The 24318-nt window shown below is 34.5% G+C and overlaps 3 protein-coding genes, 2 long non-coding RNA genes, 2 other non-coding genes and 1 pseudogene across 7 annotated transcripts; 1 reads left to right on the forward strand and 7 right to left on the reverse strand.

Moving 5' to 3' along the window:
• Positions 1–192: 192 nt before the first annotated feature.
• LOC125603672 (putative F-box protein At2g02030) lies at positions 193–2611 on the reverse strand. The gene has a single exon (XM_048774538.1). The coding sequence runs from the start codon at positions 1510–1512 to the stop codon at positions 256–258; it is 1257 nt and encodes a 418-aa protein (XP_048630495.1). The 5' UTR covers positions 1513–2611; the 3' UTR covers positions 193–255.
• A 185-nt stretch (positions 2612–2796) lies between these two features.
• Positions 2797–4579, forward strand: LOC125603674. Its single transcript, XR_007335627.1, has 2 exons — positions 2797–3256; positions 3564–4579. It is a non-coding gene; the product is annotated as an uncharacterized LOC125603674 (long non-coding RNA).
• A 190-nt stretch (positions 4580–4769) lies between these two features.
• LOC125603673 lies at positions 4770–6782 on the reverse strand. Its single transcript, XR_007335626.1, has 2 exons — positions 5204–6782; positions 4770–5128 (listed from the first exon to the last, which is right to left on the reverse strand). It is a non-coding gene; the product is annotated as an uncharacterized LOC125603673 (long non-coding RNA).
• Positions 6783–8620: 1838 nt separating this feature from the next.
• Positions 8621–10087, reverse strand: LOC106451795 (pentatricopeptide repeat-containing protein At1g31790-like). Its single transcript, XM_013893771.3, has one exon. The coding sequence runs from the start codon at positions 9939–9941 to the stop codon at positions 8700–8702; it is 1242 nt and encodes a 413-aa protein (XP_013749225.1). The 5' UTR covers positions 9942–10087; the 3' UTR covers positions 8621–8699.
• Positions 10088–10281: 194 nt separating this feature from the next.
• LOC106451796 (acyl-CoA-binding protein-like) lies at positions 10282–11629 on the reverse strand. Its single transcript, XM_013893772.3, has 4 exons — positions 11318–11629; positions 10779–10896; positions 10604–10666; positions 10282–10535 (listed from the first exon to the last, which is right to left on the reverse strand). The coding sequence occupies exons 1-4, from the start codon at positions 11327–11329 to the stop codon at positions 10450–10452; spliced, it is 279 nt and encodes a 92-aa protein (XP_013749226.1). The 5' UTR covers positions 11330–11629; the 3' UTR covers positions 10282–10449.
• Positions 11630–13665: 2036 nt separating this feature from the next.
• On the reverse strand, positions 13666–16334 carry LOC111215910 (annotated as a pseudogene).
• LOC125575426 lies at positions 16157–16322 on the reverse strand. Its single transcript, XR_007335629.1, has one exon. It is a non-coding gene; the product is annotated as a small nucleolar RNA snoR143 (small nucleolar RNA).
• A 29-nt stretch (positions 16335–16363) lies between the features above and the next one.
• On the reverse strand, positions 16364–16530 carry LOC125603676. Its single transcript, XR_007335628.1, has one exon. It is a non-coding gene; the product is annotated as a small nucleolar RNA snoR143 (small nucleolar RNA).
• Between the last annotated feature and the right edge of the window lie 7788 nt (positions 16531–24318).

Consider the following 24318-nt stretch of genomic DNA (forward strand, 5'->3'; position numbering starts at 1 on the left):
AAGCTTGCGAGTCAAGTATCTAACCAATCATTTTAGGCAACATATATAGCCTTTCTTGGTGGGGGGGGGGGGTGATTACATCTCCTTCTGGCCAATAAGATTACATCCCAACGACAAATAAAGTGTCCGTGGCAAAGAAAATAAGAAGTGCTCAGCGCATAACTTGATGATAAATAATTAGGTCATGAAAACATAAATAAGAAGTGATTTGAATATAAAAACACAAATTAATGTTACTGAAGACAACAAATGGTTTTAGAAAGAAGAAAAAGAGAGTGATAAACTTGGAAAATAAGGAACAGCTAAGCCGTAGCTACCTGAATAATACAAATGATAAACAGTTGAGTCAGGATCAAGATCAAACTCAACAAGGTTTTCTTGATGGGTAAGCGAGAGGACGACCTTGTTGTTATCCTTGGAAATGGCCAAAGGTGTGAGAGGCTGTGAAGTGATACCACCAAACCAAGAGGAAGTAGAATTCAAGTCAACTGAGAAGATTCTCTCCCACTTGTCGCATTCTTCAACCCTCCACCAAAACTCTTGCTCGCAATCGCCCTTGAGTTCAGAAATGCACAGACGACCGTCAAGATTGCATAAACCAATTTTGTCACTAGAGGCATCAGGGGTAATAAAAGGTGGTGTTGAGGTGACTTGAAACATCTCTGTATGAATATCGAAAACTATGAGTTTGGTTTGTGTTGATGGGTATCCTTGTTCATCTCCCGTGAGCCAGTATAATAATCCGTTTGCACACGGTGGCCTCTGATTAGACAAGATTTGGTGATGATCAAGAGCTCTGGTAGTCACGAATCTCCATCTCCATTCCTCTAAATCGAAAACCTCGCATCTTGTCTTCTTCTTCTTGTTCAAGGTAGCAGGATATATATTATAGAGCCACACTATCTTATATCGTCCTGTGGCGTTGTCTTTCCCAAATCCAAACATAGTAAATGATATGAATGGAACTGGAACAGGACGCTGACCATCATCTTCAAGTCTCTGATCCCGCTCCAGATCCGGGTCTGGATAGGCTTTATGAAGACGCTGAAAATTTGCTAAGGGGAGTGGTGGCAACAACGTTTCTGTGGCCGTATTTATCACTCTCACTGCTTGAGTCAAGCAGTAGAAGCAGACAAGGCCATCGCAGCATTCGGAGATCTCCATAGGACCATTAATCTTTTCAATTTCAAAACAGAGGCTCTCTTCAAGAGAAGTCGTTTCCAAGTCCATTTGATCAAAACAGATATTATAAAAACCATAACCGACAAACATGAGTTTAGGATCCTTGCTTCTCTGATTAGCCATGTGTCTTGCCCCAAAATCTCTTGTCTTAATCACCGATTCCCAATGCTTTGAAACCGCTTGGAACCTCATAATCGATCTCACCGGAAGCCTCATCACGATTTCTTCCATGACATCATTGGGGATCTCAACCTTCCACTCTCTTCTTCCTTTTCTTCTCCGTTTGGTTTCTCTGACGATTCTCTGATAAATCTCCAACGACGCCATCATGTTCTTCCACTCCCAAATCAATAATTTATAGAGCCAACCCTCCCCTCGATTTTCCTTTTTTCCTTTTATTTCTGTTTTGTTATATGGCAACCACCACCAATTTCCTTCTTTTTTTTTTAAACAAGAAAAAAAAAACTCATTCTGCCGACAAAGCCTAACCCTCCGACACCGCTTCTTTTGTCCAAAACCTCTACAATTAGGCCCAGCAACTTAATTAAACGAAAATTATGGTTTACCCATTTTCTCTACAATATATTAGAGGTACTAGGGCCATTGCCTCAGCTTGGAGTTGTAGACAAAGCTCTTGTTTCATTTCAATATTTGTTAGGGTTATTGTAGGTGTGAATTTTGTGTTTTAAATTGATCACTGTTTTTCAAGTTTTTATTGTTATAGGATTAGAGTTGTGATGATGAACTGTGTATGCACTGTTCATACACAGTTCTCCACTCATGAAGAACTAAATTGTGTTAGTAATGTGATTGATATAGTTTGTGGTGTTGCTTGTTCTGTCACTGAGACTTATTGTTTGTTTGTCTTTTTAATTTGTTACTGGTACTGTTGAGATTACATAAATTATATTAAGGTTGTTGAGATTACCTTTTGTTTTTGAATATTTTTTTCTCCAGTTTAGTTGTGTAAGTTGTGTGTATTAAGCAAAATTTTTTTATTCTTATTATGTTGGTTATATATATATATACTTTTAAACTTGTTGCTTTTACCGAACTTTTAAAACAAATACATGAAGACTTATAAAAATAATTATAAAATGAGTGACAATTAGTATTTGGCACTTAAAACGAATATATGTAGTTCTCATAAGAAGACAATATCATTGGCATGTTAACATTGAACATGTAAGTTATTTTCATAAGACAATAGGAGTGAGCAGGTGGAGATGTTGTTGCCGCCTTTGTATCTGTTGGGATTGTCTCTTGTATCTGCTGGTGTGTGTGGCTGTGTTTGTTTCTCTTTTATTTGATGTGTAATATGTAAACAAAAAATCATTGTTAGTTGTATTTATCAGAGTTTGCAACTTACTATGGTTTTTGTTAAGGTAATTTCACTGATCTTGGTTGTCGTCTTCGTCTTCTTCGTAAGCATCTGTGAAAGCAAGTTTGTAAATTGTTAAATAGCTGGCCCTGTAATTTGTATTTGTTTAGCTGGCTCAATGTATGTGTCGTTGAGTTTTAGTTGAGTTGATTGATTTGGTATATTTGTTTTGAAGTTTATTTGTAAGATTAGACAAAAAGAGAGGTGATCATTAATGATTCGTTTTTTTTTTGGATTCTAGTTTTTGGTGTTTTGATTGTTTGGGTTATTGTGTTTATTTTAAGCTGTAAAATAAAGATTTGTGTAAAATTAGATTGATAAGTAAGGGAGATAAATAAACGACCACAAATCTTGGGTATGAAATATTTTTGATTATTGATGTTAGCACAATATAGATAGTAGTATCAAGAGAATTATGTGTTGATTGTTTCTTACGAATCAATGAGGAGACGGATAACAACTCGAATTGTTTCTTTGGAGAGGTCAGAGCCCTGGACATAACGGATTTGTCCAACCACATCTGCAATATTTAATATCAGTTATGATATCAAAACATAATATAAACCCAAATGCAATATGATAATATACTTGGGAGTTCTAGGTTTGTGTTCGCAATCACTTGGAGATTTCGAACAGTCTAATTTTTACTGGAGATTGATCTCAAGAGCGCCCGTGATGACTTCATCAATAATGGTTAGTGAAATGAAACGAATGAGGAATGGATGATCAGTTATCTTGTACATGTTTGAGCACATAGCAACCTCAAAACGATCGACTTTCACAATGGAATCTGCTTTCAAAGATGGCATGTAATGATTAGCACACCCGACGGGAGTAAAACCATGAATCACGGAATCTGCAAATAATATTATTCAACAAAGAATCAGGAAATCAATTAAAACAATTATGTTAAATAAGTGTGATAGATATCAAAGATTACGTTACCTTTTCATCATGTAAGAGAACCGTGATTCCCACAAAATCTATGTCTTTCTTGAAGTTCAGGGAATCCCAAAAGTGGAGGAAGCCAGAGGCTATGCTCTGACTACTACGACCAAGACGGAGAGACTCGAAGGTTGAGTGACAGACGCCGGGACGCCGGTTTGAGGAAGTGGAGAGTCAGAGAGAAAGCTAAGAGGAATCAATGAGCTTTGTGGAGGTGCATATTAGGTTCATCAAAGATGAGAATCATATATAGGGTTTACAAAGGAGCTACAAATAAAGAACATTTATGATCAAGCGATTTAAGATGGGGACATGAAGAGTTCACCGGTGAAAAAATAGATTACGAACAGACACACGGCACAACTCTGTAGATCACACTTGTTGAGACAATGATGAAAAGAACTCTGACTCATGTTAAACGACAACAATTTACAATATGGAAAAACTATAATTGTTGCAAACTTGAGCTTTTTTCATATAATGTGATGAATCTCATTTAAAAATGAAACCCATAATACCCTTGTAGGCCCGACCCTCAGAGAAGTCGAAGAAGCAAAGGCTTCTGACCTTCATAAATATGTATTAGGTTCGACCATCAATGTACAAAGTATCATTTAACTTAGTGGTATAAATGTTGGTGTTTATACTCAATAAGCTGGGTTCAAGCCATGAGCTTGACACTTTTTCACACTTTTTAAAAGTGAGACCCACAAAACGCTGACATGGCACGCTGAGGAGTGAGCAAAAACTTAACTATTATAATATAGATTTCTTTTCTTTTTTTAATGAAATTTAAAATTTATTAATCATGTAAGAACTATTTACAAAAAAATTAAAGAATCAAAATAGTGGAGTGTAGTCTTTAGCCAAAAGAATTAAGAACTATGTTCATTGTTGAGCTACTTATAATATTTCAAAATGTAATCATTTAAAATGTTTTATACATTTGTAAAGCCATATTTCTTATCTTTTTGAAATATCCACCTTACATACTTTCATGTGGACAACTATATCTGACTGTGTACGTGTACAAGATATATCTGAGTGTACAATCTTCTTCTTGATGAGTCATTCTGGTATTTTTTTTAAATATGTCCACCTTACACGATGTGTCTGAGTGTACATGTGTACAATATCATCAAATACGTAAAGACACATTTGTTATCTTTTTGAAATATCCACCATACACAATTTCATGTCGACAACTATATCAGAGTGCGTACGTGTATAAGATATATATTAATATACAATCTTCTTCTTGAATAGCCTTTTTTTTTAAATACGTCCACCTTAACCGATGTATCCATCAGAGTGTACATGTGTACATTATCATCAAAGTGTACATGTGTACACTATGTATCCAAAACAAAATTATATAAAATCTGAAAGAGTAAATGTGCAAAAAAGTCAAAATTGGCCATTGTTGCTCGAGATTCATTTTGTGCCCATGTACTGCTGGTCGGAGATGAACCAATGACGACGAGGTGAGACTTGAGACAAAGATGACATAAACGTCGCCAGTGAAGCTTTATCATTGACCTCCGGCGTGGAAGAAGGAACATGGCGAAGAAGATGATGTCACCGGTAATCGCTCGTCGGATTCTTCCACCACTGGCGGCTCTGCAAGTAAACAAAGATTTGTTTTTTTTTTCTCCACAAAAATACAAATAAAACAAAAGAATTGAAAGCACTTACAGCAGACATCTTCAGCGTTCCGTTTAGTGCGTCTCTCACCACCAAAACATCCTCAGCCTCCGTCCAACATTATTGTCACTCATCTAATTTTTCTTCCAAATATGGCTATTACACAAATAAGTCCTTGTTTATTTTTGCATAACTATTTTTTATTTTTAGCATACATAATTATACCCTACATTTTCATCTCTCACACGATTTAAGAGTTTTTTATTCCCGAGAAATAAATAATTATCATTTGTAGAGTCCTTTTCTATTTCTTCATCTTGCATATTTATATTTTATTACGAGAAACAAAAAAAAAACTGTTTCTATCTCCCCAATTATTAAATGAAATATTTACATATTCCTGGTATTTTTACCATTTTTTACAATTTTTACTTAATATTTTTTAATTTTATGTTGAGTTGCTGTTTTTAAGAATGCAATTTATTTCTCAATAAACTGTGTGGTCATAGTTATTTATGGTTCTTTTAAATATTTTAAAATAATGTATAAACATTATAGTTAAAACCATTTTAATGCCGATAATCGTGCTATTACAAACTATGAAAAATATTACATATGATTTTACAGCTGCAGATCTCTTGTAAGCATTTTCTCTATTAATTCACATAATTCTGCTTTTTCTGAAGATTGAAACTCAGACCTCCTAGTGTAGAAGCATTAATGAATTTTTAGTCAAACCAGAAACTTCTGTAGTCATATAATTAAAACCATTTTTATTTCATATGTATTAAATATTATGCCTCCAGTCAAAATAAATTCTAGATCTGCCACTCATTAATTCTACTGAATGTATAACTCTGGATTAGAGTATCTGAGTGTGCCTATAACCTATAATATATGGATCTGATCATTTGAAACAAACCGAACAACAAAAACCAAATAGAAAAACCATTTTCACTTGATTGGCTATAAGAGCATCCAAAAAAATCTATTTGAAGTTTAAAAGTGTTTTTATCCTTGAAATAAAAATGTTTTTATCCAAAATCAAACTTTTAACTTTAAAAAGATATATATTTTATACTATAATCCTTATATTCGTCATAATTATTTAAAATACATAAAATGGGTATTTATTAATTGATGCTTTCTACTCAAATTATTTTATTAGCATATGTATATCTGTTGTACCGAAAAATTAACCATTAATCACAAAGATTTTAGTGTGAGCTTTTTACTAATTTTAGTAATTTATAGTCATTTCTAAAAATTTAATACAAATTTCAAAATTAAAATATTAAGGTCTCAATACTTTTGCAATGAAAATTTTGAAATTAACATAGTTATGTATTTTATATGGTATATATTTTAATTTTAATAATATTATAAATATTTTTTAATATGAATATCTATTTAATGAAACTTCTTATTCATATGATTTCATAATCATTTGTATCTTGTTATAACAAAAAATTTAAACCATTGATCATCAATTTATTAATGTGAGACTTTTAACAATATTAGTAATTTATAGTCGTTTAAAAAAAGTATAACAATATAAGAGAAAAGTATATTTTTAAAAAATATACAATTAATGTGATGGTTTAGTTTTTTTAATTATAAAATTAAATAAGAATGATGAACGATACAAAAATTGTTATCAAATCTTTATTATTTCATTGTTGTCAAAAAAAAAATTTATTATTCAAAATTATTAATTATCATATATATATGTTAATCATATTAGATAATTCGGTAGTTTTTGTTTAAGGAAAGAAATGAGAATTTTTTGGTGCACACTACTAATCAATTTTATATTTAGTTTAATCTATACTATTATTTACGAAGTAAATTTTAGCAACGGAGTTCTCACGTTAAAAGTTAGAGCGTTTAATATCTATACTACCCTTAATGAATTTATCTATAATTAACTATATAATCGAAAATGAATTTTTATTTATAAGATTATTTTTTTTCAAAAAGATAATTTTTACATTGTGTTGTTATCTTAAAACATATTTTTCAGTTATAAATATAATTAAAAACGAATTTTTAATAATAATATTTTTTTTTCAAAAAGATAATTTTTACATTGTGTTGTTATCTTAAAACATAATTTTCAGTTATAAATATAACTAAAAACGAATTTTTATTTATATTAAAAGTTAAAAGTTAAAAGTTAGCACAGTTAATATCATTTATACTCTTAATAAATTAATTTTAAAATAAATATTTGCGAAGTAAATTTTAGCAACGGAGCTCTCACGTTAAAAGCTAAAGCGGTTAATATCTATACTACCCTTAATGAATTTATCTATAATTAACTATATAATCAAAAATGAATTTTTATTTATAATATTATTATTTTTTCAAAAAGATAATTTTTATATTGTGTTGTTATCTTAAAACATATTTTTCAGTTATAAATATAACTAAAAACGAATTTTTATTTATATTAAAAGTTAAAAGTTAAAAGTTAGCACAGTTAATATCATTTATACCCTTAATAAATAAATTAAAATAAATATTTGCGAAGTAAATTTTAGCAACGGAGCTCTCACATTAAAAGTTAAAGCGGTTAATATCTATACTACCCTTAATGAATTTATCTATAATTAACTATATAATCAAAAACGAATTTTTATTTATAATATTATTATTTTTTCAAAAAGATAATTTTTACATTGTGTTGTTATCTTAAAACATATTTTTCAGTTATAAATATAATTAAAAACGAATTGCCAATAATAATATATTTTTTTTTCAAAAAGATAATTTTTTACATTGTGTTGTTATCTTGAAACATATTTTTCAGTTATAAATATAATTAAAAACGAATTTTTATTTATATTAAAATTTAAAAGTTAAAAGTTAGCACAGTTAATATCATTTATACCCTTAATAAATAAATTAAATAAATTAGATAAAATAAAAAACGAATTTAGTGTTTATTTGATTAGATAAGTGTTTACAATTAATAAAAATAAAAATTATCCATAACTTAGAAATATATTTAAAATAAAAAGATAATTCCTATATATATTTGTTGTTATCCTTTTTTAGAACAATATTGTGTTGTTATACAAAAATATATATTTTAATAAAATGGTTAAAAGTTTAAAAACAGAAAATACATAACTAAATATTAAGTAAAATTATTATTTTTTATATAATTGAAAGAGAATATCAAGTGATCTCTAAGATTTATATCTTATTTATTAAAAATGAATATAGTGCACAAAAGAATTTTAAAAATTTCTAATACATAAGAATTTTCAATAAAAACATAAATAACAATTTAAATTATTTTTTAATTAGTAATACATGTATTAATAAGTAGTTATAAATCTCTATGCCCGCACGTGCGGGCGAAACACCTAGTAAAATGTATAATACACGTTTAGATGAACCAACTAATTTTTCTAAAAATTCCAAAAAACATTCTAAAAATGACACGTGGCTAAAAAAGAATGTTGCAATGCTCTTCAATTAATATATAAGGTATATTTACATATCAAGCTCATCAATTTCTTTAACTAATGTTTGTTATTTATCTAAAGGTGGGCTTGAGCTTGACTTCATTCAAGAGTCTATCCTGTACTGTTATACCAGTTGCTTTCATTTGATAGAGAAGCTTAATGGCTTCAATATAACACCCATTCTGCATATAACCCGCAACCATAGCGTTCCAGCAACTAACATTCGTCTCATCCTCTCTACTCATGAACGCCTTCTCTGCATCTTTCACCTTCCCATACTTGCCATACATTTCAATTAACCGACATCGGATCAGACAATCCGAGTCAAACCCGAGCTTTATAGCATCTGCGTGCACTCCTCCACCGCTTCTCCCACCGTCACTGACCCATGTGCTTGCTTTCAAAACGCTAGAGAATACCAAAGCATTCTTCTGGACCCCGTGCTTACCCATTTCTATGAAATCGCTGATCACCTGTTGAAATTCCCCTTCTCTGTAGTCGTTACTAACCTTGGCTGCCCAAACAAGGGTGTCAGCATTGGAGAGCTGGTGCAGCACAAGATTAGCGTCTTCCAAGCATCCGAACTCACCGTAGAAGCGTATCAAGGAACCCGAGAGACATGATGAGTCTTGTTCCTCTATAAACCCTAGCTTCTGACACAAGCCATGTACCTGTTGCCCTAAACCCAAATCTCTGATCATAGCAGACGCTTTTAGAACGCAGCCCATGATCCAAGGCGTGATCTTGGAAGCACCGTTCTGGTGTTTCAACATAGAAACAAAGAGCAAAGCAGCTTCTTCAAAATCACCCATCTCAATATAGCCGAGGATAACGATAGCCCAGGAATGAAAATCTCTGTGAGGCATTCTATCGAACACCTGGCGTGCCGTATCAAGACGACCACACGACACGTGCATCAGGAGAAGACGGTTGAGGAACGTCGTTCTTGGTCTTACACTTGACTTCATGATATGAACTGTTAGTTCGTAAGCTCCACGCTGATCGCATTCGCTGGTTGATTCCTTGGCGAGACAAGAGTATAGGTCTTCGTTACCAGGTAGAGACAGAGAGTCCATGATTCGGAGAATATCGGAAGTCGAGTAACGAGGAATTGGAATTTGAGGTCTGTCTATCGCAATATGGGGTTGAAGGACCACGACGGGTTCTCGGCTTTGGTGTTTGGGTCTCCTTAGGAGAAGCTGAGCATCGAAGGTGGTCTTCACATCGATTCCGACGCTTTGTGTGGTGGAGTGTTTGAAAGAAGGAATTAAAGATGCTGGAGGTGGCGATAAAGCTAATTCCAGAGTTCTCATTCTGTAATTTCTTTAGCAGGGAGGGAGGGAGAAGAAGACGAACAAACTAAAATAGCTACCCCGGTTCGGTTCAGCGTGCAATCCGTTTGGTTTGTAAGTTAACCGGCAATATTAAGATATGAATCTGACATTATATTCATCGGTCGATAAAAGCCCATAAATTGCTCAAAATCAGAGCCCATTAACATTGATTACAAATTTACAAATACATGAAAATGACGTGAAGCATAATTATCATACACGCAGCGGTTGCGCCTGGACATCACTTACCTAGGGGCGTGTGTTTTGAAACTGTTTATAGAGGTGTGAAATATTTCGAGGAGTTTGATTAACAGCGACATTAAAAGAGATAATGCGTATACGTTACTAAAATGCACAATCACTTCAATTTTGCATCAAGATTCTTAACGATAGAGAAAACACACAAGAAGTAAAGAACAAGTCTTATGCTAAAACTTATTTGAAGCTTAGATAGAATTACTGAATAAGAGCACTTAATAGATCACCATCAAGCTGAAGCGGAGGAAGCCTCTGCTTCAAGGAGTTGCTTCACCTTAGTGATGTAGTCACTCATGGCTTCGTCCGTTGATTTCCCTGACATCCAAAACAATCACAAGTCAGCTCCAAGCAAACCAGTAGCAACTCAGTATGAAGCGGATTACCTTCAACGGCCTTCCAAGCGTCCCACTTGGCTCTTTCCTTCATGCTGAACATCCCAGGACGACCTTTGAATCAAAAAAAAGAGAAGAGGTTGAACCAAGAAGCAAACCGCAGGATCTTAAAATGAAGCTTTCTTAAGGCGTGCAGAGAGAAAAAAAAAAGGGTAATAATATTAACTGGTGGTCACTGGCCCAACGGTGGCTTGCTTGTAGAGACCGTAGAGGATGAGCAAGTCCTCGTTCGATGGACTCGCGGTGAGCTTCTTGACTTTCTCAGCGTGCTCCTCAAAGTCCTCCTACAGATTTATAAATCAACAAAACCAGATCTTAAATGTCTACAGCACCATCAAATCAAACTCAACACAAGGCCTCAGCCTACACAGATTCAATCTTTATTACACTATTCAAACCTAACACAAGCTTCGCAGGTGAGATGGATTACAAACTTGTCTGAACATATATGAAATGATAAGTCATGAGAAACAAATCTTAATTGCCTACAACACCATAATCAGATAACAGTAAGTGAAAAGACGACAAGGCATAAACCTAACTCAGACTCGAACTTTTATTACCCTATGCAAACCTAACACAACTTAACCGGTGAGATCGATTACAAACTTGTCTAAATTATATATGAAATGATAAACGAAACACTTAGATCTGAATATAAACCGAAACAAAGATTGAAATAGGTCCATATGGATTTGATCGTACCTTCAAACCCATGATGATTAGACGTCAGACGTTGAGATAAATTGCGGAGATAAAATAAAATCAGCGTAAGACGGAGAAGTCGAGGACTACGCGTTTGTTATTTATACATCGGCGAGGCTCTCTGGCTCAAATATATTAATTTCTGAAATAAAAGTTATATTAATTGTTTTTAGGATTAAAAAAAAAGATCTTAGATATACACACACGTGAACTCAGACACCTTTAATTAATCCCGTGGGCATAAGAAAGAGATTTTTTTTAACCAAAAGAGATTTTATTGATTTCTTTGTACTTAAGACCTTATGTCATAAATTCACATCTTCCCGATTTTGGACTTTTGATATTTTATATTTTTCTAATAAATATTAAAACTATTTAAACATAAAGAAAAATAAGAAAATTACAGACAAAAACATATATATTTTTTTGTTAACAGACTTTTATGATTAAGTTAAGGTTAAAAACTCAATTGTGTTCTACGGACCTCATAATACTCTAAGTGAATTCAGTTTAGGGCATCTCGAACCCATAACACTATTATAGTGTCAAAACTAGATTCGGATCCGTCCAAACGGACGAGATTTTATTCATAAACTTAAATTGTCAGTAAAAGAAAATATATTTAATGTTAGCTTTTTTATCATAATCTTGTATAAAATATTTGAGGTGTTACAATTTTTGGATAATTGTTTATAATTTGGTTGATTTTTTTAATATGCTATGAAAACATATAATTTATATAAATTGTTTAGAAAATTTGAAGTAATTTTTTCAATTGTATTAGAAATTCCTAAGTAATATGAAATATAGTTGATATTTATAAAATATTTAAATAAAATGTACATGTATTTTTTGTGAAATTTTATTTTTATTTGCAACACATTATGAAAGTAAAAAACTAAATTAATATTTGAAGTGATATGAATGTATGTCATTTTCCAAACCAATACCCATTTTTTCAAACCAAACGTGTATAGGAGAAAAATAAAAAAATATTATTTAGTTAGGTTTCATTAGGTAGATTATAATTTATATATTAAAATATATATCACACACAAATAGATATTTGTGTTAGGTACAACCGAATATTTCTGTTTTACTAAAAGAGATGATAGGTCCAAATTTAATTGACAACTTTTAAACAGTAGATAAAAAATAAAACTTTATTTTAATAAATTAGATTATACTATTTTAGTGTAGTTCTAGCACTTAATTTTTTTCTTCTTCAATCACAACACCAAACTTCACACTAAAAGCTATTTTATAATATTATACTAGATGATAATTTGTGTGCATGCGCGGAGTGAGTTCTTTATACTAATGTTTGTTCATTAAATGGTTTAACATTTTGTAACACTACAATATTTATCGATTGTAAAATGATGAATACAAATGTTGATCTATTAAATGTATCATCATTGTTAAGAGTTTATCTATTACAACTTAAATTAACTATTTTAAGACTTCATATACACAAAATGATAATTAAGTCCAAAACTTCATAATCAGGACTCCTTCACCCCATTGAACCTTGCTTGAGTCTATTTCAGTTTATTAGATCGTGCATTGGCCAATTGTGATGGATCTGATTCAGTGCTGCAACAACGGTTCTAGCATAAGGTTTTTATTTTAGTCACCAAATCTTTTATCTTAGGTTTAATTTTTCTTGCGGTCGTGTTAATCCGTTTGGTAGGTGTTCTAGTTTGTGTTATGTTCAATTTTTTTTACTAACTGAGTATCCTGATCCCACCGAGGTGGTCCAAACTAGAGACCGAAGTGAGCATGGACGCTGCCAGAGCGTCACCATGTGGCTCACCGTATAACGGTCTTCGGTCTCGGATGCTGCAGCCCATAAGTAAAAATTAATATTTACATTAGCAGGTGGACTAATACTGAACGATCGACAAAGGCAATTTGAAAAAATTATCTATATATATAAATATGTTCGCCTCCCTCCTGTGATGCCACGTCATCAAGTCATGCGTTATGGGAGTAACACGTGTCCCATTTCATATTTGGAGCCAAAATAAAACAAAAGGCTGTCAGGGGTAATTGAACCCAGCAACTCCAGCACTGGTAATTTCTCTTAGAACCACTAGGCTAAAGTCACTTTTTATAAATATGTGGCCTCGAAAATACTTATTATCGTGTCGGCTAGAAGCCCATGCTTCTTCTGCTTGTGGCAAGGGCCGGCACAGAACTGACGTCAAGATGAAGATCGTGAAGTTAAAAACTTTGCTCCAAATGTATAACTTGATGCATATAATATATATCAAAATATTATAGTAGACAGCTTGAGTAGTAAAGGTGGATCTGATTCCAATGCATATAGAGCCAATGGGTTGCCATATGATTCAGCAAAACCATGTATTGATGAGCTCAACAGACCAAATGGGTTCACTTTAAAATGGCTAGGATCAGGCAAAAGCGGCTGTTGCTGACTCTGTATTGGGATTGTCAGATTGTAATCCGTAGCAAATTTTAAAACAATCCCTTTGGTCCAATAATTTCATCAGGTCTTGAAGTAAACATAACCAAACAAAGAGACAACTCGGTTTCTACAGAATAACAAAAGAAAATCTGCAAACACGATTTCTTTTCTTTCTTTTTATCACATGACCCTACGTTTCCTTGGCAATCTGCAACCATTATTTATGAGCCTTCCTAGTAGTGTCCTCGATGTACACTATAGGATTCTGATCATTGCTGGAATTGGAGTAACCGCTTCCGAAGGCAACAATGGCGTTTCTCTTCTTCTTGAAATGCGTAAACCCATTTAACCACCACAGATTCCAAACCCATAGCCTTAACTCTTCTCCCAATGTTCTCAGCGGTTGCATCGGCAGTGTAACTCGTCATCTTCCGTCCACCTTTAAGATCAGGCAAACTACCAGACGTAGCTTTGCATTGTGACGTTGCCTTTGGAATCTGTAACGGTGACAAAAGTGCCATGGATAAACCTGCTTTTATTTCACTGAAACTTTTGAAGGGCGACGCGTTAGGATTTGGCAAGCCTGACTTGTTCTCAGAGTCTCCAGGAAATGGGCCTTGCTCTAGGAAAGAAACAATCACTCAATGCAAAGATAAAGACTAAAGCTGTTCCACAGAATGACACAACTAAGGGAAATGACTAAGCTGTACATGGCAATTATTACCCAACTTGTAACTCTTTTAAGAGGACATGTGAAGCTGAATCATTGAGATCACAAGACAGAGTTTGTACTTGTAAGAAAATGATATAATAATCCTAAGTAAAATCTAACGAACCCCTAATCACAAAATTAAACAACATCATCAGCACATGACAGTTGTAAAACTCGCAATCTCGGATTCAATTTATAATCTCGAGTCATTACTACTTAAAAAAAGAGTAAACCAGAAAAACAAGAAAGCAAAAGCGTGAGGAACCAGAGAAGCCATCTGATTGAGACGAAAAATCGATAGATTGAATGGATTCTACGAAAGCCGCGGATCCAAGAAGAAGCTTGAAGATGACGAGATACACCATTCAATGCCTGCCGGATACTTCATCCTCATCCTAACAAAACAAATTAGCAAATTCGAGCGTATTCTCTACAAGACTCTCTTGCTCAAGTCAGAACTGATGGGGAATTTGAGCCATCTATGGTTTAAGACAAGGATGCATCACGAAACAAATGATCAGCATCGCAAAGCTCCCTGCAGCTACTTTTTAAGATACAACGGCACATATCAGAATATGGTTGGATACGGTTCCAAACTTCAAATACCCCTTTTATCTTGTCCGGGTGTTTCATTCTCATCCTAACAAATGCTACAAACTCCAACATCATACCAATAGAGCAAATTCTGTCTTGAAGCTTTAGCCAAAGACAAGAGCACAAGAGCTGAGGAAGCATTCCGCGCCTCAGCCATTCCCCAGAAGCTGAAAAAATAGTCACTACTCATCTCGGCTGTAAACACTCCCATGTTTGATGTTGGCTGTAGCCGCTTGAACCCATCATCCCAATCACGCTCCACCTAGCGCTTTAGCCTCATCATAAAAATATTCACCTCTCCATAGGAAAGTGCGACTAAACCTTTGGAAGCGTCTGGTTACGGTTTTCCACTTACGTCTACAGTACTGATCAATCCCAATTTGATTAGATTCCAGAAAAGGGTGTTTAGAAATAAATCGCAATTTACATTCTCTAATACCAAGGCTCTAGCTGCGGAATCGAAATAAAACCAATAACACCAAAAAAGGAAGGATCGAGATAACAATTTATATTTAGTCCTGTTGTTCAGTTCAAATAACAAAGGAGCAGAACACCATACACAGCGTTATCAGGGAAACCAAACATCCATTTTATCCAGCCTTGCTGAAAGCGACAAGTATGGAGTCAAGAGGAGGACACCCACACTTCCCTCCCTTAAAAACTTGACTTCAAAGTAGTTAGTCTCAGCCTAACAAATACATGGAACTAAAGTCCGCATTGATTCCCTCTGATAAAACAAACATTGTGTCCTAACTCAATGTTAAAAAGTCAATGTGTGATCTTAACACTGCGTCTCCATAACAAATCCAGAACACACACACAAACTCCATATATTCAAACACTAGAGGCTGGGAATATACTAGAGGCCGTTTTGATGAAGAGAAAGACATTCAGGACAACAAACTCAAACACCCTATCCATTTTCAAAGTTACGGGACCATAAGCTTTGCAGATCTGAATGTCCTTTACTCTCCATCATCCCAACCGTGCTTGTCTGCAACGTTACATGCCCAACTGGCAAAATATCTCGGACAACATATAAGAACAAACTTCATGCAAACATAACAACACATCTCCAAAAAAACTTTGTTTACAAAGATCGAATTGTGGGATAGATTTAGTAGCTGAGAGCGGAGAGAAAAACCGCATCACACCTGTGGATCTATCCCAACGGTTGTCTGGCCGCTTACTGACTTAACAGCAATTCCTTTACGCATCCTCGAAAAATGGCCATGCCACCAGAACGAGGCATGACCTTCGTTATAAGGTGCAAAACTCATAACTCCATATTCAATTAACAAAAAGAGCAAAGTGTAGAATAGATTTAGTAGCTGAAAACAGAGAAACATCTGTTTCACCTGTGGATCTACCCCAACGGTTGTCTGGCCGCTTGCTGATTTAACAGCTGTCAGTTTATGCACTGTTGCTCGATGACTATGCCATTTAATTTGACATAGCCTTCCAAACATAGTGCAGAAAAATTATCAAATACCAAACCAACCAAACGAATCAAAATAAAATTACTGATGCTACAGATTCGAAAATTAAATGTTATCCGTAGAATAGAACCCAGAGAGATAAGAAGCCCTCGACACTACTGGTTTACTGTCGGAGAACGACGAAGCGCTGGGATTTATACAAGACAAACAAAATTAGGGTTTTGAGAGAGGAGATTAGCTTCGTTAAGTAAACCAATGTTTATCATCACTTTGATGGGCCGTCCCAGTAAAGCCCATATTTTATTTATTCGGGTCGGGTTGAGGTTAACCCGGTCCTTGCACGGCGGCCACGACGTAACGAAAAATTAGGGTTTGGCGATGGAGGGAGACGCTTCCGTTAAAGAAAATTATAATGGGCTAATCTATTATAGCCCACATTCTTTGTTGCGTCGGTTCGTGTTTACAAAATGTTTTTTCTTTTCCTTTAATTCGGATGTCTGGACCAAGTTATAAACCAATCTTCCAAGAGAAACAGAATCAAACATACTAACAAATAGTCCATTTCCAAATTTTCTTCTGAGCTTTACGACTGGGAACAAATTACAATGCAGATAGTCAACACTATTATAAGACCAGCATTCCAGCAATAGGAGTGAGCCTCGCTTCCCTTTACGTGCCTAACAGATTCGTCTGACGCCATAATCAGAGCCGGTCTTTGAAGTTCTGGGAGCCTTATTTGAAAAAAAAAAATGTTAAATTAACAATATTTTTATTCACTTTTATTTTTAAGAGAAAAAGACCAAAATAGCACTAAATCAAGTTTTTGTTCCCGAACTAGCACTCAAGGCCAAAAGTCACAAAAGTAGCACTCAAGGGGTGGGGTTTAGGGTTTAGAATTTAGGGTTTAGGGTTTAGAGTTTAGGTTTTAGGGTTTAGAGTTGAGAAGTAAGGTTTTGGGGATAAGATTTCAAATTTTGAAAAATAAAAAAATCTAAATTTTTCAAAAGATAAAATGTTATTTTGGTCATTTTAGTTTTTGAGTGCTATTTTCGTGATATAAACTTAGAAAAGTGTTATTTTGGAGATTTGCCCTCTATTTAAAGAAAAAAATAATCAGTTTCAATAACATTATTAGCATAATATCCTTTTTATTTATTTTTGTTCATTTTAAATCATAATAACAGAAAACCTATTAGTTTCATTTAAATTTATGTATAATAAAAAGTAGCTTTCATTTTTTTAAATTTACATTCACATTATATATATATACTAGATTGTGATCCGCGCTTTCAAAGCGCGGAATCGTTTCTTTTTAAAATTTCATTCAAATTAATAAAGACTTGTCGAATCTATATTTTAATAGATTTTTTTATTTGTTTATAGTCAATTTTTATAATATTGGTTAAAAGTTATTGAAAATTAAAAATTACAGAAAATGATACATTTATTATAGTAGTTTAATGTGTTTTCTTAATATGTGTGAAAATACTAAAAGGTCTATATTTTAGGAACGGATGGAGTATTGCCATTTACTCATAAACGTTTTTTGGTCATTATAACAAAATAAACAAAATAAAATAAAAATAAACGCCGGACAGAGCGTCTCAAGACCGTCTACCACTTGATCTTAGAAGATGGGCGTCGACAAAAAAAAAAACAAAATAAACACCTTAGTATTAGTCATCCATATTTACATATGTCGCGTTAAGACTTTTCATTTTGAAACGTTGCATTCTTTTTCTTTATATGCTACAGGATCCATATGTTATTGTCACCAACGTTATTAATTTTGATATCTACGTTTTGACTAACTTCTCATGATTCAACATAATGACAACTCCACAGAAAACTACTTCCTCCGGTTTTTTTATATATGACGTTTTAGAAGAATTTTTTTGTTCCAAATTATTTGAAGTTTTCAATTTTTTATGTAAAATTTATTACTAATTAATGTTAGATGACCAATGATATTATAGTTTCTATTTAATTATTGGTTAATATGTGTTAGGTAAATAATTAATAATTTTTTTGTTTAGAAATTAAATGTTTTTTTAATCTATGTGCATAATCCTAAAGTATCATATATAAAAAAATGAGAGAGAGAGAGAGAGAGAGAGAGAGAGAGAGAGAGAGAGAGAGAGAGAGAGAGAGAGAGAGGAGAGAGAGAGAGAGAGAGTATTGCTATTTAATGGTTTGAATGTTCCGAAGCAAAGAATAAAGACATATCCCATTCTTCTGTGGGTGAGCCTTTATTCCCCATCTGAAATTATTAAATATTTAATATGTTTTTTTTTCACAGTTTTACAATTCGTTTTCTTCCTTTTTTTTTTCCAAGCCTTGAAAAATACAGTAGTAAAATTATTATTGGGAAGATTACTAAAATAACTCCAAATTATGTTATTATTACTAGAGTAATTTATAACTTTTTTTAATTACTAAAATATTTTTTATGCCTACAATGCCCTTATTTTCTTTGTTAACAAAAAAACAAATTACAGAAAAAAAAATTATTGCACGTCATCAATTTTTTTTTCTTAACGAAACAGTAACATAAGTCTGCTATAAAAAATCTGCAATACTTGATGGCAATTTTAATAAACTGTTGCAGATTTATTGTTTACCGAAAACTTAGTATCATAGACTTATACCATCACATACTTTCAAAAACAAGTCTACCTCACATGATGGTAGATTTGATTATACTCGCAGATTTATTTTACGTTGGCAGACTTTTAGTGGTAGATTTTTTTCCTATGACGACAGGTTTTGTAATATGTCGAAAGTTTTATACTGGCATGCAGATTTATCTCGTAGACTTTTTTATAATTTAGCAGATTTTCTTTTCATGTTATAGCAGACTTATACTTTCTACGTTTACAAACAACAAACTTTCAGAATAAGTATGCTTCTAGTTACGGCATACTTACGGCATGCTTTATTCTAGTTACCGCAGACTTTCAAGGGATGGCAGACTTTTTCATCCAGAACCGGTTAACAACTTAATTGGTTAACTAATTAGAAGAAAAAAATTCCGGTTTGCTCTAATTAAACCAAAATTTCGACCATACCTTCAACCAGTTATTAAAACCTAGATTTAGCCGTAAAACTTCTTCTTCTCCAAGTCACGATCATTTTTTGGACAAGTGGCTATTTCACGCTAATCTCAAGAGAAACTGATGGAGGGGGTTATAGCCGTTTGTGGGCAGTGGTTATTCGAGAAGGATAAGTGGATGTTTCACGTTGATAACAGAAGAGGAAGCAAAGTAATTCCAGTCAGTGACAAGACAAGCTTTGAAGATATGATTAACATGGTTTATGAGGACTACAGATTAGATAAGAGACATGTTAATATCGAATTGAGTTACATGCTTGGCAGGAAAAGCTTGATGAAGCTAACTCGTGACACACCCCCAGTTAAAATTGGGAATTTTCGACAGTTGCAAGGTTTCTTCCGTCTCCTACAATCTGACAAAGTTCGTCTATGCATAGAGGTCACTTTTAAAGACAACATGAAGACGATGAAACATATTAACCAGTATGATTGTAATCATGATGAAGACTCAGACACTGACGGAGAACGGTTTGACTATTGCGATGATTCAGATGGTGCGACATCAGATGATGAAGACTTTATAGCCTACGGATTAATTCCAGAAGTAGATACAAATATGAGGAAAGTGTGTACGCCAAAGATGGGGGTGGGAAGCAAATCGAAAAAGGCTAAGGCAGTGGCTCCACATGTTAGGCAGCAACAACTGAATTCACTAAATATTTCTGTTGGCCAAAGTTTTGAGTCCAAGTCTGCTTTACAAACACGACTTAAGATGTTGACGATAGTGCAACAGTTTGATTACGATGTCGAGTACTCAACACCGAATCTGTTAGTCGTAAAATGTTGGGTTGAAGGCTGTAGTTGGAGGCTACGAGCATCACCGACAAGTGATACTCCTCGCTTTACTGTACGTGTCTATGTTTCAGATCATACTTGTTCAGTTACAGAGAGATCAGCTCGTTGCAGACAAGCAACACCAGATATTCTCGGATCTTTATACACTGATTTCATTGGTGGAGTGGAGTCAACCATTTTGCCAAGTCATGTGAAGCAGTCCCTTAACATGTGCTTTGGAATAAAGGTTTATTTCATTTACTTGTTTACTCAAAATTTGATTTATTTCTAACTGTTTCTTACTATTTTAAATGATAGATGGACTACTGGAAAGCTCATCGGACACTGATATGTGCAAGAGAATTGGTTAGGGGATCTGCTGAGAGTGGCTACCAGGAATTACCAGTCTAATTGCATCTGATTAGAGAAGCAAATCCAGGGACATTCACTCGCCTTGTAGTAGATTCTAGTGACAGATTTAAGTATCTTTTCATCGCATTTGGTGCTAGCATCAAGGGATTTCCATTCATGAGGAAGGTTGTTGTGGTCGATGGCACATTCTTGCAAGGAAAGTACAAAGGGACTCTACTAATTGCATCAGCACAGGATGGCAACTTCCAAATATTTCCAGTAGCATTTGCGATAGTCGATACTGAAAATGATGAATCATGGAAGTGGTTTTTCAGACAACTCAGCTGTGTGATTCCAGATGACGAAAGGCTTGCTATTATTTCTGATAGGCACAAATCAATTGGAAAAGCAATAGCCCATGTATATCCAACTGCCAGCCGAGGAGTTTGCACTTATCACTTGTATAAGAATGTCTTGTTAAAGTTTAGAGGCTGCGAGTTGTTTGGCTTGGTTAAAAAGGCAGCTAATTCATACAGGCCTTCAGATTTTGAGACCATATTCGATGAGATCAAAGAACTGCACCCGGCATTACATGATTATTTACAGAAAGCAGATGTACGCAAGTGGGCGAGAGCTCATTTCCCTGGTGATAGGTACAATGATGTTAGGAGTTTTCAAGGCTCCTAAGACAAATGTTGTAGTATAAAAGATTGTCGAACCAGTTCTGAGGGATATTAAAGCACCGAGAATGCAAGTACTCACTTAATCTAAGTGCAACCAATGATTTAGATGAGTTTTAAACTACTACTAATACTAGAAAGCAATAATAGAATGATACTTTCTTGACTAAGGGAAAAGAGAACTCATGGGCATAGGGATTAGACCTTGGGTGATCAAGTATCAAACTAAGGATGGCAAATGATCAATCAAACTATCAACCTTAAGCCTAGACACAATTCTAAGCAAGCTCTATGTCTAGATGAATGCTCATTTGCTAACATATCTCAAACATCAAATGTCTTTGGTTGAATAATATGAAAGCAATCATTACTAACAAGTCTATTAGCTATCTTAGCACCTTTAACAACAAATGTCTTTGGCAAAGTATACTAAAAGCCTAGGAGAGTTGTCTCGGGCATTTCATCGAACACCTTTCGGGTGAAAAATGCCTAAGGATCAACAACTGAGTGGCCAACTCAGAAGATGCATTATGATTACTCTACTAGCAAGGAAATATGAATGATCTACACTAAAACATCCTAGCTCTAACCTAATCACCCTTAATCTCCCTAACCCATGAATTCAAAAGGTGATTACTCACTAATCTCCATGATTCCTCTTAAACCCATATTGGATTTCAGGTTAATCATGTAGAGAAATAGATAAGAAATCAACAAGAACACAAGAACATAACAATCAAAATCCAAGAGATGAACTTCTCCAGAGAGTTTTTGTGTATTTCTCAATAGATCAAAAGATAATCTGCCCTGGTGGCTACAAAAGATGTTTAAAACATAGGTTTTAGAAATGTAAAACGTGCATAATGAAATGACCAAAAGGCCCTTAAGTAAAATAGAAATCGAGCAGATAATAGACGCGGAGCGACCTCGGCATGTCGCTCCGACAAGTCGCTCCGGCCTTCGGGAGCGACCTCAGTGGGTCGCTCTGAGAGGTCGCTCCAGGCTTCGCTTCGTGTCGTCTCGCCATAGAGACGCGAGCGACCTCGGGGTGTCGCTTTGGGAGGTCGCTCCGAGAGGGGTGTGAGATGCGAGCGACCTCGGGGCGTCGCTCTGGGCAAGTCGCTCTGGGGGGTTCTTTGGAGCGACCTCATGACGTCGCTGCGGAACCTCGCTCCCATGCTCTGCTCGTCAAATGATCACCTATTTCACGTCCTTTAAGCTCCAAATGCATCCAAATGTCCCCAAGAACTCCATGTGGCACTCCAACACCTAATAAGGACAATGAATGCAAAATGCAACCTAGACATGGCTAAATCCTAATCTACATGATGAAAATGCTCATGGATGAATGGATAAAACAATGCAAATATGCAAGATATCATACAACTTGACTACGACCAACATAGCTGAATCTATCAACAAAGTGCTTTCAGATGAAAGGAGTTTGCCGGTTGTAAGACTTATAGAAGCAATTAGGCAAATGATGATGCGCTGGTTTTCGTCACGTAAGATTGATGCAAATTCAATGAAAACAACTCTAACTCGTGGAGTAGAGAAGCTTTTAGAGGTAAACCTGATTTTCTATTACACATGAATATTTGGTGAACACAATACTAACATTTGAGACATACTTTTGTAGGGCCGTGTACCTTATGCTAAAACGCTGTGCGTGCAACAGATAGATATTCATCAATATCAGGTGTCAAGTGTCTCATCTACCCACATAGTGAATTTGACTGAGAGAAGTTGTTCATGTCGCAGATTTGACTTAGAAAAACTACCTTGTGTTCACGCAATTGCAGCAGCTGAAGCGACAAAGTTATCAACCATTTCATTGTGTCTTCCATACTATCTTACAAACTATCTGTACAACGCTTACTCTGTGGCAGTAATGCCGAGATATGCTGATACACCAGTCCCTGATAATGTCGCAGGAAAAATTTGTTTGCCTCCCGAGGTTCGCCAACCACCAGGGAGACCCAAAAATTCAAGAATGAAGTCTTGGTTTGAGAAAGGTGAAAATAAGAAACGACCAAGAAAAGAGCACAAATGTTCGATTTGTAATCAAGTTGGTCACAATTGCAAAACATGTCCTGTTGGTTAGACAATGCGTCATTTGTTTTTTGGTAGACAATTTGCTATTGTTTTTTGTTGGACAATTTAACTTCTATTTTATTGGATTCTGGTTAGACAATTTGTTCTCTGTTTTACTCTGTTTTACATGAAAGTCCAATTTTTTTTTCCCAGAAAACCACTAATTCGATCACCCAGCCTCAAATCGATAGAAAATTGACAAATTGAGATCAAGTCAAGTGAAACAACTTGGTTTATCACCTTGCTTTCACGATTTTGAACTAAAAATCACAAAAATCTGCAATCTTCATGACCCTAGAATTGATCTGAAGAAGATGAACTTATTTACCATTATGCCATTAATGAATTAGCAAATGCAAAAAAATAAAAACACTCTCTGCTGGGTTTGAACCCATGAAGTGATGGGCGAAAAACCACCCAAATACCACCAGACAACGACACAACTTATGTATTGACCTGCATCAATAATAATATTATTCTTATGGCTGATGCGTTCCCTGTTCACGGAAGCCGCGGAGTCCGTTTGAGTTCTTTGAAGATTGAGACACGAGCTGTTCAGCTCTATATACTCTTAATCTCTTATTATTTAATTCTCTCTTGTTTGGGTTTTGTTGCCTATTGGCAGTTGTTTTCTTTGGTTGTTGCCAAGTCTTTTGACTTGAGATACATTTGTTACAAGGTTTGATGCTAATTCAGAAGCGTGTTTGATCAACGTCTCCACAACCCTTCCACATCTCTAGACTATCATAACTTCTCGAAATATTGATTTCAAAACCAAACCAAACCATAAAAATGTTACACATCCGAAAAATGA

This window comes from Brassica napus, unplaced genomic scaffold, assembly GCF_020379485.1.
Source record: "Brassica napus cultivar Da-Ae unplaced genomic scaffold, Da-Ae ScsIHWf_373;HRSCAF=589, whole genome shotgun sequence".
Classification (NCBI taxonomy): domain Eukaryota; kingdom Viridiplantae; phylum Streptophyta; class Magnoliopsida; order Brassicales; family Brassicaceae; genus Brassica; species Brassica napus.